The 19198-nt window shown below is 50.0% G+C and overlaps 1 protein-coding gene across 2 annotated transcripts in view; it reads left to right on the top strand.

The window, feature by feature from the left end:
- ZNRF3 (zinc and ring finger 3) overlaps positions 1 to 19012 on the top strand; it is a 175309-nt gene extending 156297 nt beyond the window's left edge. For both annotated transcript variants that reach the window (XM_025400379.1, XM_025400380.1), the window contains exons 3-9: positions 3302 to 3376; positions 4119 to 4250; positions 5599 to 5709; positions 7539 to 7706; positions 9240 to 9342; positions 10071 to 11843; positions 15063 to 19012. In XM_025400379.1, coding sequence (XP_025256164.1) covers positions 3302 to 3376; positions 4119 to 4250; positions 5599 to 5709; positions 7539 to 7706; positions 9240 to 9342; positions 10071 to 11843; positions 15063 to 15106 — 2406 coding nt within the window. In that variant the 3' untranslated portion in view covers positions 15107 to 19012. The remainder of the gene's footprint in view (positions 1 to 3301; positions 3377 to 4118; positions 4251 to 5598; positions 5710 to 7538; positions 7707 to 9239; positions 9343 to 10070; positions 11844 to 15062) is intronic.
- Positions 19013 to 19198: the final 186 nt, after the last annotated feature.

Genomic DNA, 19198 nt, shown 5'->3' with positions numbered 1-19198 from the left:
CTGGCATGGTAGCATGCACCTGCAATCCCAGCTACTCAGGCGGCTGAGGCAGGAGGATCATTCCAACCCAGGAGTTTCAGGCAGCAGTGAGCTGTGATCGCACCACTCCAGCCCAGGTGACAGAGTGAAAGCCCATCTCTGATAGATAGAAAGATAGATAGCTCTATGGTGGAGGAAAGTGACGCCACCCTGGCTTCACACTTTCTCAGCTGTGTCATCAGCTGTGTCATCAGCATCCTCTCTTCCTGGAGGAGGGTGACAGGGCCAGTGCAGTTCTGAGTTGCTCTGATAGCCCACTGCTTCTCAGTTGAGTGGCCAAGGCTGGGAATTTAGAAAGGACCCTAGTCATAATAACATAGGTGGCCTCCCCGCACCCACCCACCCCCCCTTTTTTTTTTTTTTCCTGAGACTGGAGTCTTGCTCTGGAGTCGCCCAGGCTGGAGTGCAGTGGCCAGATCTCAGCTCACTGCGAGCTCCGCTTCCCAGGTTTACGCCATTCTCCTGCCTCAGCCTCCCGAGTAGCTGGGACTACAGGCACCCACCACCTTGCCTGGCTAGTTTTTTATATTTTTTTAGTAGAGACGGGGTTTCACCGTGTTAGCCAGGATGGTCTCCATCTCCTGACCTCGTGATCTGCCCGTCTTGGCCTCCCAAAGTGCTGGGATTACAGGCTTGAGCCACCGTGCCCGGCCCCCCCCGCTTTTTTTTTTGAGACAGTCTCACTCTCGCCCAGGCTGGAGTGCTGTGGCGTGATCTCTGCAACCTCTGCCTCCCAGGCTCAAGCGATTCTCCTGCCTCAGCCTCCCGGAGTACAAGCACATGCCACCACATCCAGCTGATTTTTTGCATTTTTGGTAGAGACAGGCTTTCACCATGTTGGCCAGGCTGGGCTGGAACTCCTGACCTCAGGTGATCCACCAGCCTCAGCCTCCCAGAGTGCCGGAATTACAGGCATAGGCCACCGTGCCCAGCCATCCCCCACCGCCTTTTTATTTTTAACAGATGGGGAAACTGAGGCTGAGGCTGAAAGCGATTGAGTGACTTGTCCACTGTTAGCAGCATGCCAGTGGCAGAGGCAGGAATAGCTCCCAGCATTCATTCCTGACTCCTAGACTAGCAATCTGCTGATGAAACAGGGTGTGGTGAACAATGCATTGAGACTTTCAATGCATTGAATCTCCATTCAAAAAGAAAGGGTCCCCTGCAAGACAAGGACAGATTGTCCAGGGTGCCAGAACTTCTTGAACTGCCAAGGAACTTGCAGTATACTGAAGATTTTACTGAAGTTGTTTTTGGTACTGTTTGGTGCTAAATACAAGGAATTGGTTTGTTGTAAAAGCTATAGGGTGAGACTGCCCTCTAGTGGCCCAGTGGAGCCATTGGTCTAGCTGTGTTCTGGGCAATGTGGCTTTCTCACGCTCTGTCAATGTAGAGTGATTATTCCTATGGAAAGGAATTTCAATTTTATTCTTTCTCAAGCACTGTGGCCAATATTAACTCTATTGATCTCTAAGCACTAGCCATCATTTGCCCATCTTATAGAAGGCTGGTTTTGCCTTCTATACATACACACATTAGAAGTGTCTTACTTCTCTAACAAGATTCAGGCTCCTAAAAGCCAGGGTATGCATGTATGTATGTATGTATTTTGTGAAGACAGGGTCTTGCGCTGTCACTCAGGCTAGAATGAAGTGGTCCAATCACAACTCAATCTCTACCTCTTGGGCTCAATCAAACCTCCTGCCTCAGCCTCCTGAGTAGCTGAGACTACAGGCATGCCCTGCCACACCGAGCTAATTTTTCTGTTATTTTTTAGATACGGGGTCTTGCTATGTTGCCTAGACTGGTCTCGAACTCCAGCCAGGCTATATCTTAAGTCTTGTTTTTCCACAGCTTCTACCTTGCTGTCACCTTAGCTGGACATGGAATTAGAAGGTTCTTTGGGATGGAAAGGAGTCCTTCCCCCACCTCCCCCAAAAAGAATCCCATCACTTCTCATTTGTTCCTAAAACATTCTTTTTTTTTTTTTTTTTTTTTTTTGTGAGACGGAGTCTCGCTCTGTGTCCCAGGCTGGAGTGCAGTGGCGCAATTTCGGCTCACTGAAAGCTCCGCCTCCCAGGTTCACACCATTCTCCTGCCTCAGCCTCCTGAGTAGCTGGGACTACAGGCGCCCGCCACCGCGCCCGGCTAATTTTTTTGTATTTTTAGTAGAGACGGGGTTTCACCGTGTTCGCCAGGATGGTCTCGATCTCCTGACCTTGTGATCTGCCCGCCTCGGCCTCCCAAAGTGCTGAGATTACAGGCGTGAGCCACCGCGCCCGGCCGTTCCTAAAACATTCTAATCTCATCTCTCTGATCGGTAGTTCCCCAAATGGTTGAATCATCTGAATCCCCCAGAAAGCATACACAACTCAGTTTCCTGGGCCTGACTCCAGCCCTGCTCAATCAGTCTCTGTGGTTTGAGCCAGGAAATCTGCTTTACAAACTTCCCAAGTGGCTTTTGATGTGTCGCCAGGTCTGGCAGCCAACTGCTTCAAAACCCCATTTACAATTATTTTTCACAGCTCCCACCACCGACAGTGTCTCCAGAGGTCTTCAGCTTGTGTCACTTATTAAAATTAACCATTTTGAGACTCATTCAGAAATACTCAATATATTCTTCTAACTGGGTGACATGGGAAGGAAAAAGGAACCACATGAGATGGACCAAAGGCATTTGCTTTGGTTGCCAGTGACTCTGAAACAGGAAATACTGAAATCAGTACCTCTGTACTGACCGGGCAGGTTGTTAATGTGTAGGTCGTTTTCAGTATTTGGGCTGGATAGGAAGACAAAAGTTTGTTAAGTAATCAATTATGTATTTTCCTCTATTATAAGTCATCTGATCTCACAATTACTATACAAGGTAGGTGAAATTGTCCTCTTTAAAAAAAAAAAAGTTTTTTAATTGACAGATAATAATTGTACATATTCGTGGGGTACATAGTGATAATACATACAAGGTATAGTGATCAGATCAGGGTAATTAGCATATCCATTATCTCAAACATTTATCACTTCTTTGTATTGGGAATATCCTCCTCCTAGCTATTTGAAACTATGTATTATTGTTAACTTTAGTTATCGGTCCCCTTCTTTATAGATGGGAAAATTGAGGGTTAGGAAAGTGAGGTAACGTCCCTGATGTCACATAAGTTGGTAACTGTCAGATTCTGCATTTGATTACAGGCCTGAATGCCAAGGCCAGCTTTGGAAAGGTAAGAGGACCAGAGGGCCAACCTGCTCTTTTTTACTCTGGCAGGCCAAGCGAGCGGTACAGCGGGGAGCTACTGCAGTCATCTTTGATGTGTCTGAAAACCCAGAAGCTATTGACCAGGTAAACTCCTCAGGCCATGCCAACACTGCAGCCTCCCTGAGAAAGGCACTTCCATTAGTGAGCTTGGCTTGTCCCGGTTATGTCACCCTCATCTCAGGGCATTTGCTCTTGTCTTCTGAAGTTAGATGTCCATGTTTAGGCATAATCCCCAAGGGAGGTGTACTGGGTGAGGTTAAGAGCCAGGGAATTGGGGCACAGGAGGCATTTTCTCTTTTTTCCCCCCAAGACAGTCTTGCTCTGTCGCCAGGCTGGAGTGCACTGACACAATCTCAGCTCACTGCAATCTCCACCTCCCGGGTTAAAACGATTCTCCTGCCTCAGCGTCCCAAGTATCTGGGATTATAGGCATGCGCCACCACGCCTGGCTAATTTTTGTATTTTTAGTAGAGATGGGGTTTCACCATGTTGGCCAGGCTGGAACTCTTGACCTTGTGATCCATCTGCCTCGGCCTCCCAAAGTGCTGGGATTACAGGCGTGAGCCACTGCGCCGGGCTCATGGGGCATTTTCTAAGACCTTTCTGGCCCTTCTGCTTGCCCAGTCCATCCCAAAACAAGCGTTATTCTCAGCCTTGCTCTTTTGGGAACTCTGTAATGTTCCCAAAAGAACATTGGGAAGGCTGTAGTGTTGGAAGAGCTGGAGGATTCCAGACAGGTATTCAATGTTCCTTCCCTCCAGCCTTTCTTTCTACTGCTTCTTAAAGTAAGCACACCTTTTAACCAGAGCCCTCTTTTCTTCCTTAGCTGAACCAGGGCTCGGAAGACCCACTCAAGAGGCCGGTGGTGTATGTGAAGGGTGCAGATGCCATTAAGCTGATGAACATCGTCAACAAGCAGAAAGTGGCTCGAGCAAGGATCCAGCACCGCCCTCCTCGAGTGAGCCTCCACACTGTTTGGCACAGGCTCGGGGCCTTCTCTGCTACTACCTGTCCCTTTATTTCCCTTGGCCTTTCATTCCTATCTCTCTAAAATGCTGGCAACCCCAGGTTCCTGCAGGCTTAGATCACCTACTGGACTCAAGGCCAGGGAGAAATGTTACTCGTGTTCCTTTATAGCGAATTTGAAAAATCCTACCAGAAATAGATACCTTTGTGCTAAGATGTCTCTGGCCTCTTCCACCTGGCATTCCCTCTTGGCAATCTCTCATCCTTTCTTTTCCATCCCATCTCCCTCTGAAAGGCAAACTGAGGAGGATTGAAGGGATGGGGCACCCAGCACCTGCCTTCCCGTGTCTTCCTTCTTCAATCTGACTTAGACACTAGAAAAAAGGCTTGTATTTCCTTCTTCCTGTAAAGTAGATTACCTTATTGAAACTCCCCAAGTTAATTTAAGTCTGGAAAAGTTAGCTTTCAACTGGGATTGAGTTCGATGGCTAATGAATAGCATCTGCATCTCTTAAGTATGTGGAAGAGACACTACTGGCCACTAACTCTTAACTGGCCTCTTCTGCCCAAACCTCAAGCTGAAGAATTCCAGGAACCTTGGGCTGGTGCCCTATATTGGTGTTATTTCCTCCTCACAAATATTGGGACATTCACAATGTAGGATGATGCTTTTCCATGCACAACATAGCCGGATACATGCAGCTTCCACTTTGCAAAGCTCTATTCCCATTGGCCAAATGGAGGTCCCAGATAAGGTGGCTGCGAGGTTTTAGGAGGCAGTGAGGAAAAGGTAAGAACTAAAAGTAGAGGGAGTTTGCTGAACTGACTTGCTGGCTTCTTTTTAAAGGAAAAAAAAAGCGCTTTGGTAAATATGACTCATTGTAGTGGAAGCTGATATTTGTGGAAGCAGCATACAATTTTCTGAGTTGTTGTAAACCATTAATTATATGGTTAGTAATCACTGTTCCCTCAAAACATGACACTTACTCTTTTGTCCTATAAATGTGATTATTTGTGTTTATTTGGAAGGGCCTTTCTTACCAGTTACAGCCAACTTTGCAGTATTCTACGGGGAGCCAGGCTTTACCAAGAATCCCCTTGGCTCTTGGGGGGCCTGGCTGAGATCGCCACAGGCATCCCCCTGGGCCACACCGAAGGCACTACATGGGCCTAGGGAGCACACCATGTACATGTGAGCAGAACCCCAGGAGTTTCCTGCAAATTGAGGGGAAACTCATCCCAGTCACCCCATCTTTATCCTGACCAAGCCAAGATAGCCCATGTGCCGATTACCAGGCTGCAGAGAGGCTGTGACTCACTGTGTCTGTGTTCCGTTCCAGCAACCCACTGAATACTTTGACATGGGGATTTTCCTGGCTTTCTTCGTCGTGGTCTCCTTGGTCTGCCTCATCCTTCTTGTCAAAATCAAGCTGAAGCAGCGACGCAGTCAGGTAGGGCCTCTATGTGTAACCCATGAGCAGTAACCCCTGTTGCCCTGACACTGGGGAAAACCAGGACTCTTACCACCTTATTTTTTGATGGTGTAACATGGAGCCTCACAGCTGTGGACTCTGAGCTCCGCAGCGTGTTCCCAGTGGCCTAGAAACAGCAAAGATGGAAAAAAAGTAAGAGCAAACTAGGCCAGGCACCATGGCTCACGCCTGCAATCCCAGCACTTTGGGAGGCTGAGGCAGGCAGATCACTTGAGCTCATGAGTTCAAGACCAGCCTGGTCAACATGGCAAAACCCCGTCTCTAGCAAAAATATAAAAATTATCTGAGCATAGTGGCACGTACCTGTAGTCCTAGCTACTTGGGAGACTGAGGTGGGAGGATCACTTGAGCCTGGGGGACAGAGGTTGCAATGAGCTATGATCGCACCACTGCATTCCAGCCTTAGTAACAGAGTAAGACCCTGTCTCAAAAAAAAAAAAAAAAAAAAAGAGAGAGCGCAAAACTTACAGCCCAGTGCCTTCTCTGTTCTAAAAGGGCTAGTCCTACAAAGGCTGAGCATTGGGAATATCCCCAGCAGGTGTTTCGAAGGAAGTGTTTATTTTATTTTTTTATTTATTTGAGACAAGATCTCACTCTGTCACCCAGGCTGGAGTGCAGTGGCATGATCTCGGCTCACTGCAACCTCCACCTCCCAGGGTCGAGTGAATCTCGTGCCTCAGCCTCCCGAGTAGCTGGAATTACAGGCACCCGGCTAATTTTTGTATTTTTAGTAGAGATGGGGTTTCACCATGTTGGCCAGGCTGGTCTCAAACTCCTAACCTCAGGTGATCCGCCTGCCTTGGCCTCCCAAAATGCTAGGATTACAGGCATGAGCCACCGCGCCTGGCCCAAAGGAAGTGTTTAAATCAATGTTAATAAGTATTATAAACACTCCACAGGTCTAGAATATGTGCTGTGGCAGTCTGAATTTTGAGTGCTTTCTCAGAAGTCTATTCTGGCGTGATTGAGAAGTATTTGCCTGTCCCAGTGCATCAAGTGGCGCCCTAGAGCCTTGGTCCTCAGATAGGATCTGTGGTCCAGCAGCAACAGCAGCACCTGGAAGCCTGATAGAAATGCAGGGTCTCAGGCCCCACTTCAGACCACCTACACAGTATACCAGGCTCTCCGGGTGATGCTTGATGAACAGTAGCTGCTGTAGCACTGCAGCTACCACATCACTTTGTGCTTGTAGGAAGGAGAAACTCAGGGGTGGAGGGTGGTGAGAGGATAAGCAGAGATCTGGACCCGCAAATGTATGGCAGGGTCATGTCTCAGGGGAGAGATGGTGGATCCTGGAAGGCAATCTGTAGAGAAGAGAATCACCAAAGTTCTCATGAAGGTTAAGCGACCAATCCCAACAGGATGATGGCTTGTGTTGAGCACAGCCTATTTGCCAGGTGCTAAGCACTTACACATTGTCTATTTACTATCACCACCTCTTTCAACAGAAAGAGGAGGAACCCTTGGCATAGAACAGGTTGATAACTGAGGGTCTGGCAGAGTTAGGAGGCAGCAAGTCCAGGTAATTGGAGGAGACCCCTGCCTTCAAATCAGAGAGACCCCTGCTAGTCTTGCCACTTGGGAAAAGCCTAGGTTGATGTCGTGGACGCCCCATGCGTCTGGAGAATATGTGCTATGGCAGTCTGAGTTTTGAGCGACTTCTCAGAAGTGTTCTGGCGTGGTAGAGAATTGTCCGCCTGACCCAGTGAATCGAGTGTCATGTCCCTGGGGTGACTGCCACTGTCATATGTACTGGACCCTCACACAGACCACATTCTGCCATGCAGAATTCCATGAACAGGCTGGCTGTGCAGGCTCTAGAGAAGATGGAAACCAGAAAGTTCAACTCCAAGAGCAAGGGACGCCGGGAGGGGAGCTGTGGGGCCCTGGACACACTCAGCAGCAGCTCCACATCCGACTGTGCCATCTGTCTGGAGAAGTACATTGATGGAGAGGTAATGGCAGAAGCAGACCCATCCTGGGTGGGAAAACATAGACAGGTCAGCAGAGGTGCCCAAGACCTAGAAGGACAGGGCCCTGTGTTCCATCACACACGTCAACTTTTAGAGTCGCTCTTCTGAAAATTCTGAGACTTAACTTGATACTTGACTGGGTGTTTTTACTTACAAAGAGATGGGATTTTATATCCCTCACTTTTTTTTCTTGTAGCTCTTTAAAAATTTTAGGCCTAGTATCATGCCTGTAGTCCTAGCTACTTGGGAGGCTGAGGTGGAAGGATCAGTTGAGGCTAGGAATTCGAGGCTGCAGTGAGCTATTATTACACCACTGCATGCCAGCCTGGGCAACAGAGTGAGACCTTGTCTCTCTCAGAAAGAAAATTTCAGACCTTCAGAAAAGACTAGTACCATAGACGATATATGTTAAGGGCCTAGAATCATCCATGATGTACATTTTGCCACACTTGCTTACCCTCCCTCACTCTCCCTCTTTCTAGACAGATACATACATAAACATATTTGGGGGGTAGAGAGCAAACCACTTGAGAATTACAGACATTTGATGCCCCTTTGCTGAAAATATTCCACTGCTGCAGAGACTGTTGGATGGAAACGAATTTTTGCAGAATAGAATAGTTAGATTCTTACACAGACTCTGGATTCTAATCCTGGCCTGGGTGGATTCTAGTTTTGTGACCTTGGGCAAGTGATTTTGTTTTCTTGTGACATGGGCCCAACACTGACCAGTATTCCAGGTGATAATGAGGGTTCCATGAGAAGATCCAGGGTAGACCCTTTGTCATTCTGTCAGGCACAGTGTTAGGTATGAGCTGGAATATTGTGCTAGACAGGTCAGAAAATTGAAAGACAAAGTAAAATGAGCAAATCTGGAAGATGCTTAGGCTTAGGAACTCTGAAGGTGGTTCTATCCCAATAACTCCATCTGTCTAGATAGGTTGCTTTTCTTATAAACCATGTACCCCCATGATGAGGTTCAGGGTCCAGTAAAGGAGGGGAGAGCAGAGCTTTGCCCCTTTGCTGCCCCATCTGTCAATCATGAGTCCCAGGCATCTTCCTTTCTACTGTTGCCCATTTGGGATACCCGGGGGTAGACAGCACCTCAGAGATGCAGAATATCTTGGGGTATACCTGGTCCTCTCTCCATACCCCTAGGCCTCGCATCCTCACTAGCACAAGGCCTTGGCCTTCCCTGGGTGGAGGCATGAGTGTGCTTGCCCTCCTCCAACTACAGGAAAGACGCCTGCCTCTGTGCGTGCCCACTCCCTTAACACTGAGGACTGTGGTGGGGGCTGACTGCTGGCAGTTTCCTTCTCCCTACAACATATGGGTGGGCCCTGCTTCTAGGAAATTGAGCCCTAATTGGAGGTGGGGAGGAGAGCAGGAGGTAGGGAGGGGAGTGGGGAAGGGCACTGGCATGCAGTGCAGCGCTCCTTGGTCTGTGCTGGGCTCTGCAGGAGGACACACTTGCGAGGCTGAAGGCAGACCTGTGTCCCCTCTCTCCCTGCCCAGGAGCTGCGGGTCATCCCCTGTACTCACCGGTTTCACAGGAAGTGCGTGGACCCCTGGCTGCTGCAGCACCACACCTGCCCCCACTGTCGGCACAACATCATAGGTAACTGTCACCTGCCTCAGCCATTGCTGAAGAGTCAAGTTAGAGGACGCTGTCCCTACCAAGTGCCTAGCTAGAGTGTGACACACACCACACGCTTGGGAGTGAGCAGAGCCACTGTGGCACTGCCCTCTGGACTTGGAGGCCTGGCAGCCCTCGGTTTTGGAGGTTGTCTGCACAACCCTTAGGAGAGCCTGGCATTAAGAATCACCCTGAGTTCAAGTTTGGGCTTCACATTAAGCAGCTTCCTGACCTCAGGCAAGACATCTGGCCTCTCCCAGGCCTGAGGCCCCTAATGTCTTTAGTGGCAGTAACAGTAATGGTGGTTGCCCACACCCCGCACCATGGGGTGTTCCTAGGACCATGAGGGACGATGAGTGTGCAGTGGCCAGCTTGTGCTGTTGCTCCTGCATCACTGTGTCATTAAACAGGGATGGAGGGACACTGGCGTCTTTGAGTCCGATTCTTTTCTGCAGACTCCTGTGGTGCCCAGTCAGGCAGAGCAGTGGGGAGTTGGGAGCCGGGCCTTTACAGGAGATGGGCCATTTCACACAGATAGGCAGGTCAACCTCTGCCGCTGCAGCTGAGTTTGGGGGCAGGGTTGTGAGATTGGGCACCTCGGCAGGTGACCAAGCCTGCTGCTTCAGCCTCTGCCCGTTTTAAAAATCCCTCTAGCCCCTGACACCAGTATGCTCAGCCCTGCCTACTCTGTTTCCTCCGCTTGTCCCCAGAACAAAAGGGAAACCCAAGTGCGGTGTGTGTGGAGACCAGCAACCTTTCACGTGGTCGGCAGCAGAGGGTGACCCTGCCGGTGCATTACCCCGGCCGCGTGCACAGGACCAACGCCATCCCAGCCTACCCAACGAGGACAAGCATGGACTCCCACGGCAACCCCGTCACCTTGCTGACCGTGGACCGGAACGGGGAGCAGAGCCTTTATTCCCCGCAGACCCCCGCCTACATCCGCAGCTACCCACCCCTCCACCTGGACCACAGCCTGGCCGCTCACCGCTGCGGCCTGGAGCACCGGGCCTACTCTCCAGCCCACCCCTTCCGCAGGCCCAAGTTGAGCGGCCGCAGCTTCTCCAAGGCAGCTTGCTTCTCCCAGTATGAGACCATGTACCAGCACTACTACTTCCAGGGCCTCAGCTACCCGGAGCAGGAGGGGCAGTCCCCGCCTAGCCTCACGCCCCGGGGCCCGGCCCGTGCCTTTCCTCCCAGCGCCTTTCCTCCCGGCGGCAGTGGCAGCCTGCTCTTCCCGACAGTGGTGCACGTGGCCCCGCCCTCCCACTCCCACCTGGAGAGCGGCAGCACGTCCAGCTTCAGCTGCTATCATGGCCACCGCTCGGTGTGCAGTGGCTACCTGGCCGACTGCCCGGGCAGCGACAGCAGCAGCAGCAGCAGCTCCGGCCAGTGCCATTGTTCCTCCAGTGACTCTGTGGTAGACTGCACTGAGGTCAGCAACCAGGGCGTGTACGGGAGCTGCTCCACCTTCCGCAGCTCCCTCAGCAGCGACTATGACCCCTTCATCTACCGCAGCCGGAGCCCCTGTCGTGCCAGTGAGGCGGGGGGCTCGGGCAGCTCGGGCCGGGGGCCTGCCGTGTGCTTCGAGGGCTCCCCTCCCCCCGAGGAGCTCCCGGTGGTGCACAGTCATGGTGCTGGGCGGGGCGAGCCTTGGCCGGGCCCTGCCTCTCCCTCGGGGGATCAGGTGTCCACCTGCAGCCTGGAGATGAACTACAGCAGCAACTCCTCCCTGGAGCACAGGGGGCCCAATAGCTCTACCTCAGAAGTGGGGCTCGAGGCTTCTCCTGGGGCCGCCCCGGACCTCAGGAGGACCTGGAAGGGGGGCCACGAGGGGCCGTCGTGTGCCTGCTGCTGCGAGCCCCAACCCTCCCCACCCGGACCTAGTGCCGGAGCAGCTGGCAGCAGCACCTTGTTCCTGGGGCCCCACCTTTACGAGGGCTCCGGCCCGGCGGGTGGGGAGCCCCAGTCAGGAAGCTCCCAGGGCCTGTACGGCCTTCACCCTGACCATTTGCCCAGGACAGATGGGGTGAAATACGAGGGCCTGCCCTGCTGCTTCTATGAAGAGAAGCAGGTGGCCCGTGGCGGCGGAGGGGGCAGCGGCTGCTACACTGAGGACTACTCGGTGAGTGTGCAGTACACGCTCACCGAGGAGCCCCCGCCCGGCTGCTACCCCGGGGCCCGGGACCTGAGCCAGCGCATCCCCATCATTCCGGAGGATGTGGACTGTGACCTGGGCCTGCCCTCGGACTGCCAAGGGACCCACAGCCTCGGCTCCTGGGGTGGGACGCGGGGCCCGGACACCCCACGGCCCCATAGGGGCCTGGGAGCAACCCGGGAAGAGGAGCGGGCTCTGTGCTGCCAGGCTAGGGCCCTGCTGCGGCCTGGCTGCCCTCCGGAGGAGGCGGGTGCTGCCAGGGCCAGCTTCCCTAATGCCCTCCAGGACACTCAGGAGTCCAGCGCCACGGCCACTGAGGCTGCAGGTGAGAGCAGGAAATGGCAGTAGGTCAGAGCAGGAGTTTCCGTCAGGGTCGTCTCCTCATCTTCTGTCTTAAGCGTTTTCTGAGTGACTTCTTTTTTGCCCTTAGCTTTAAACACCGTCTGAGACTGAAGACTTCCAAGGGTTACTCCTCAGCCTAGCCCTCCTCCCTTGAAGTTCAGACCCTTTGAGCCCTCTGCTTCCACAATCTCGGGATCTCTCTCCCAAGATTCCTGCAGCCTGTCATGTCCACAGCAGTGCTCTTATTTCCCCCTCTGCCCTGCTTCCCATCCACATGCTCACACCAAAAACCTAGCACCAGCTGAGGGTAGTGGCTCATGCCTGTAATCCCAACACTTTAGGAGGCCGAGGCCGAGGATCACTTGAGGCCGGGGGTTGGAGACCAGCCTGGCCAACATGGCAAAACCATGGAGTCTGTTCATGACTCGCAGGGCTGGGATATTATGTAGGAGGCACTTCGTAAACATTCTCGTTACTCAGTACAAAAATTAGCCGGGGGTGGTGGCGGGTGCCTGCAATCCCAGCTGCTCGGGAGGCTGAGGCAGAAGAATCGCTTGAACCTGGTTGGCAGAGGTTACAGTGAGCCAAGATCAAGCTACTGCACTCCAGCCTGGGCGACAGAGCAAGACACTGTCTCAAAAAAAAAAAAAAAAAAAGCCGGGCGCGGTGGCTCACGCCTGTAATCCCAGCACTTTGGGAGGCCGAGGCGGGCGGATCACAAGGTCAGGAGATCGAGACCACGGTGAAACCCCGTCTCTACTAAAAATACAAAAAATTAGCCAGACGCGGTAGTGGGCGCCCGTAGTCCCAGCTACTCGGGCGGCTGAGGCAGGAGAGTGGCGTGAACCTGGGAGGCGAAGCTTGCAGTGAGCCGAGATCGCGCCACTGCACTCCAGCCTGGGGGACACAGCGAGACTCCATCTCAAAAAAAAAAAAAGGCCGGACCCAGTGGCTCACGCCTGTAATCCCTGCACTTTGGGAGGCCAAGGCGGGTGAATCACTTGAATTCAGGAGTTCGAGACCAGCTTGGCCAATATGGTGAAACCCCATCTCTAAAATACAAAAAAAATTAGCTAGGCATAGTGGGCACCTGTAATTCCAGCTACTCGGGAGGCTGAGGCAGGAGAATCGCCTGAACCTGGGAGGTGGAGGTTGCAGTGAGCTGCAATCACACCACTGCACTCCAGTCTAGGTGACAGAGCAAGACTCCATCTCAAAAACAAAAAAAAGCCTAGGACCCATCCCTATGCCTACCCTGCCCCTTGCACTCCAGCCTCCTGGGCTTCTCAACTTGTCTGTGAAGGACCCCAGTTGTTTGTTTTTGCCTCAGTCCATGAAAATGAATTCCCAGAAAACGAAACTTAGCAAAAGACATGTAAGATACCAGTCCAGGGCCGGGCGCGGTGGCTCAAGCCTGTAATCCCAGCACTTTGGGAGGCCGAGACGGGCGGATCACGAGGTCAGGAGATCGAGACCATCCTGGTTAACACAGTGAAACCCCGTCTCTACTAAAAAATACAAAAAACTAGCCGGGCGAGGTGGCAGGCGCCTGTAGTCCCAGCTACTCAGGAGGCTGAGGCAGGAGAATGGCGTAAACCCGGGAGGCGGAGCTTGCAGTGAGCTGAGATCCGGCCACTGCACTCCAGCCCGGGCGACAGAGCAAGACTCCGTCTCAAAAAAAAAAAAAAAAAAAAAAATACCAGTCCAGATATTTTATTATTAGATTGAACAGACATCAGATTGCTACAAGATTTCCAAATATGCTGCCTCAGTAATAAACTGTGGAGTCTAGCACCTCTGAGTAGCACTGCAACAGATCTACCTGCAAAGTACATCCCAAATATATCTACTTCTCTGCACCCTCATTGCTATCCCCTCAGTCCAGCCCCATTTTCCTCTCCAGGACGGAGGCAATAACCTCTGACTGGTCTGCTGTCACTGGTCTTGCTTTCTATTCCGCCTGGAGCCAGAGTGGCCTTTTTTGAAACATAAGTTGACGTCTTTGTGCTGGAAAATCCTTCCATGACTTGCCATTACCTTTAAAATCTTAAAAATGTTGGCCAGGTGTGTCGACTCACGCCTGTAATCCCAGCACTTTGGGAGGCTGAGGCAGGCAGATCACCAGGTCAAGAGATCGAGACCATCCTGGCCAACATGGCGAAACCTCATCTCTAATAAAAATACGAAAATTAGCTGGGCATGGTGGTGGGTGCCTGTAGTTTCAGCTACTCAGGAGACTGAGGCAGGAGAATTGCTTGAACCCGGGACACGGAGGTTGCAGTGAGCCGAGATCGCCCCATTGTGTTTCCACCTGGCAACAGAGCGAGACTCCATCTCAAAAAAAAAAAAAGTTAACTTCTGGCCCAGTGCTTTGGAAGGCCAAGGCAGGAGGATCACTTGAGGCCAGGAGTTGGAGATCAGCCTGGGGAACAGAGAATGAACCTATCTCTTTTTTTTTAAATTAGCTTGGCAGGGTGACACATGCCATTAGTCCCAGATACTCAGGAGGCTGAGCCCAAGAGATTGGCTACTCACCTGAGCCCAAGGATTGAGGCTGTAGTCATGATCTCACCACTGCACTTAAACCTAGGCAACACAGCAAGACTGTGTCTCAAAAATTAATAATAATAAATGTTAACATCTCAGTTCTGTGTGATCCAGCCCCTGCCAGCCCATCTGATGAGCTGGTTCACTCTCTGTGGCCCCGTCCCGTTCTCCCCATATGCCAAGCTTACTCCAGCTCCCAGACCTCTCCACTACTTCTGTCCTCCAAATCTTAGATTAAGCGACACTCCAGCCCCCTCTGAGATCACCTGCACACCCTCTGTTCACTTCCTGTTATCCTATTGCTAAATTACTTTCTCTTAAGGTCCATAAGCTCTGTGAGGGGGTCCTCTCTCCTGCTTTTCCCAGGGCCTGACGCACACTGGACACGCAGTTACCATCTCTAATATATTGGGTTTTCATGCTACCTAAGGGCTTCTAGAAAGCTCTTAGTACATCCAAATGAGAGAGGCTGGGTCTCCAGGGGGCACCTGTGCTCTCAGCACAGATGGAGCCCCTCTGGGAACTGGAGCCTGCTTCAGCCCTTTAGCATACACAGGCCTGCCACACGCTGGGGACAGGGCCACCTGAGTCCCTTGCCTGGTCCCATGTGTGGTGCCAGCTCCCTCCCCTGATGATTGTTCTCTCTCTTTCCCAGGACCGAGATCTCGCTCAGCAGACAGCAGCAGCACCGGAGCCTGAGCTCAGGAGGAACTCTTAACCTGGAAATGGGGAACTGTATGGAGACTCCAAACTGACTTCCTTCAAAAAACAAAAACAAAAAAATTTTTTAGCTTTGACAAACACACAAAAGTGGTAATAAAGAGAGCCCTCCTTGTCAACCCAAAATGTGAGCCCCCTGTGGCAAAACCACCCCCTACCCCATTAACAAATCAACAGACAAAATTCTCCGAGTCCTTTGCCTCTTTTGATAACATGTTGTTGTTCTGTTTTGTAAAGTGTGTGTGCTTGGGGTTCTGAGGTGTGGGATTGAGTTCTCTGCTTTTTTTTTTTTTTTTTAAGATATTGTATGTAAATGTAAAAAGTTATTTAAATATATATTTTAAAGAACCCTAACCGCCAACTTTTGCTGAAAAAGAAAAAAAAATCACTGCTGCATTAAATGAACCACATCATGTGTAGATACTGTTGTCTCCCTGGAGGGAGCTCAGGCCTTTGAAAAGCTCAGGGCTTCACCTGCCTTAGAAAATGAACCAGAAACTTGAAGTAAAGCTAGTTGATATGGGTACAGGCTCTGAGTGCAAAGCTGCCTCTTTCTTTCTCGTGGCAAATGCCAATGTATACTATTTCAGGTCTCAGATGCCATGCCCCTCCAGCCCACGCCTTTAGGCAGGTGATGGCAGCAGCTAGGAATAGGGTGTACATGATCTGCAGCCCTGCGGAGCCAGGTCAAGCCGCTGCTACGAAAGCTCCAGGGTGATGGGGACAATTCTGCCCAGTGCCCTCAATCTGCCCCCTCAGGTCATGGTCCCAAGTGAAACAACAGAGTTCACAGCCCTGGTCTTGGCTGAGGTCCAGGTCATAGTAAGGGCATGTTCTTGGGACCCTCAACCTGAGCTCTGACCCTCGGGGCAGGGAAGAGGAGGCTGTCCCCTTTGGTTGTCCTGACTTTGGAGTCCTTTGCAAAAATGTTTTGGGCTCCCTGCCACTGGCTGCAGAAATGGCTCGACGGGGTGTGTGGGGACAGACACCCAGAAGGAATGTACTTTTGTGGCCTTGGTGTCCAACGGGGCTGGGGGAGAGTGCTCCCCACTGACCCAGCGGCACACCGATGTGCAGTGCGCATGCGTCTGTGTGGGGGCAGCCACACCCCTCGGCTGCTGCTTCCTTGGGCTGCCTTTCTAGGGGCATGTGGCTGGACCTACGAGGTCTGCACTGAGCTCCATTTGAATGATAGCTTCCCCATCCCGTTTCCCCATGGAAGCACCGCTTCAGGGTTATTCAGTCCTCTGCCTCGTGGCTGAAACTGCTCATCTCGTCTGCAGATGTCTACTATCCTGTCTACCTAATGCACTATTATGTATTGATTCTCCATGAGACAGAGAGAGAGACTATCAGATAGTTTACACCCAAAGGGTAGGTTTTTGTATATTTTTCCAGCCTTTTTTATTAAGGGGAAGGGGAGAGTTTAAAAGCCCAAACCGTTGTGGTTTAAAGGTGTTTCATTTTTAAAAGGGAGAGAGAATCTATTTAAAGCTATTTCAGATCAGGGATTGTCATCCTTTTTGTCCAATGTATTCCTTGTTCTTTAAAAAAATTTTTTTTAGAGGGAACTAATCATATTAGTCCTTGTGTTCACTAACTCTTCTGGTCACTTGTATTTATTCATTCATTCATCAGATATTTGTTGCCATCTGAAAGAACTGGCCCATTGGGTCTGAAAGCTCGCTTGAGAATAGGAAACTTGAGACCTGGCCCCCTATGGGTAGGAGAACAAGGACCACCTGGATTGCCAGGTGATGGTGCTGGCCTTTCTCCAGTCTTGAACGAGAATCTCACTCTATCAGAATGTTTTTCTTAACCTCAGTGTATGATGAGGAAATTTACTTATCTCTAGCTAGGATTTGACATCTATTCCAACATCAAATGATCAAAACATTTGCCATTGAGGCTTCACTGGTGAGATCCGTCCTCCATCCTCGGGTGCAGTCCCTTGAGGGCTTCTCCTCGGACTGTGCCCCGCACACCTGTTACCGAGGGTGTGAGAAGCGCCTAAGCTGGTGACATGTGATCTGGGACGCCTTCATTTCTCGGGCCAGGAGTAGCAGCTGCTAAGGACAACAGCTTGCATTACATGGTTTTAAGGAAGCGGGATCTGACTTTTAATATGAACTGCAAAAAGCAGCTTCTCATTGAGATTTTGTTGTTGTTGTTTGTGGGGGGTTTTTTGTTTTGTTTTGTTTTTAATGCCTTTGAGTGCATATTTTCTTCCTCGTCTGAAACCGAACTCCCAAAGTAGCTTTCTTTAGCCCTGGCTGGAAAACCACCCCTCAATAGCCTTAAGCAATAAATAGATGAGTACGGAATGTGGCTTCCACTGGGCTTATTAAAATAAGTGTGTCTAGTTTTCACTTGAACCAGTGATAACCGCAGATGGCAAAAGAAACCCATTTAATTTTTGTAGCTTACAGGTGGTAGAAACAAAAATGCAATTTTAAAACCTTAAATACCAAATACCAACCATTGTCTTTGTTTGTTTGTTTGTTTGTTTGTTTGTTTTTTGAGACGGAGTTTCGCTCTTGTTGCCCAGGGTGGAGTGCAGTGGCGCAATCTCAGTTTACAGCAACTTCCGCCTCCCGAGTCCAAGTGATTCTTCTGCCTCAGCCTCCCAAGTAGCTGGGATTACAGGCATGCACCACCATGCCCGACTAATTTTGTATTTTTAGTAGAGACGAGGTTTCTCCATGTTGGTCAGGCTAGTCTTGAATTCCCGACCTCAGGTGATCCACCCGCCTCGGCCTCCCAAAGTGCTAGAATTACAGATGTGAGCCACCGCGCTGGTAACACCAACGATTGTCTTTTAAATTTGTGTTCGCCTCTCAGACAAGGAGATCACCAGAACAAAATAACCAATGGTCTTATTTTTTTCACACATAAATCAAAAGAAATGTCCTCTTTAAAGTTTTAAGATTCCACCAATGACAGATACCCTTTTAGGTGGACTCTTGAGTGGTTTGTAGTGGTTTTATAGCCATGGAAACTGGGAGTATCTCATTTTCTACTGAGAACCTCTGCCCCCAATCCCTCTAAGTTGGGGTGTGACAGTTGGGCATGGTTAAGTGACCCAGCCCTGGGTGTAGGACAGCCATGTACGGTGAAGAGTTCTAGAACCAGCTAAACGTGGAAGTTTGGGTATTTACCAACAAGGTACCTCTTTACGGATGCAGCCCCAGTAAGCTGGCTTTAACCTCAGCTCCTTCCCCATCTCCTCCTAAACCCAAGCCCTTTTATAAAATAAAGCCCCATCTGTCCCACTGCTCACATATTTATGTGCTGCTAGTCTCTACTCGAAGTTTGTGCAGGACTAATGCTTTTAAAATGAGGTCTAAAAAAAAATTACTAATCGAGAATATTATTCTTTAAACAGAACTGCCTTTTTCTACTCTTTATGTAAACTCTTTCTATTGTGTTGGTCTAACAAGGCACTATTTTAAAATTTTTTAATTTCTCCCATAGCACTTAAAAGAGATTTTGTAAAGACTTTGCTGTAAAGATTTTGTAATAAAATGGTCTAAGGGCTCTTTTTCCAACATTACCATTTTTTAAAAATGTTTTAAAAGCTAGAAAACAACTTTTGTATATTCTGTATATGTATAGCAGCACATTTCATTTATGGAAATATGTTCTCAGAATATTTATTTACTAATATATTTATCTTAAGCCATGTCTTATGTTGAGAGTGTGACATTGTTGGAATAATCATTGAAAATGACTAACACAAGACCCTGTAAATACATGATAATTGCACACAGATTTTACATATTTGCAGACCAAAAATGATTTAAAACAAGTTGTAGTCTTCTATGGTTTTGTAACAAATTGTACAAATGACTGTAAAAAAAATACAATTTTATCAAGTATGTGTTATATGTCGTCATTGCTCTGTTCAGTAAAAGTCTACAGATTCAACAAGGGGAAGTTCGCATGGGGCAGTACTTTTAACTTCTACTTGCCCATGGAGGCATTCATACAACTTTCTCCTGTTAATATAGAATCCAGGTTACTGGGGGTTTAGGCAGTGTCACAGGAGAGCATCTGTTATAGGGTGTGTGG

Source organism: Theropithecus gelada, chromosome 10 (assembly GCF_003255815.1).
Source record: "Theropithecus gelada isolate Dixy chromosome 10, Tgel_1.0, whole genome shotgun sequence".
In the NCBI taxonomy this organism is placed as follows: Eukaryota; Metazoa; Chordata; class Mammalia; order Primates; family Cercopithecidae; genus Theropithecus; species Theropithecus gelada.
This window is presented reverse-complemented; position numbering and strand designations above follow the sequence as displayed.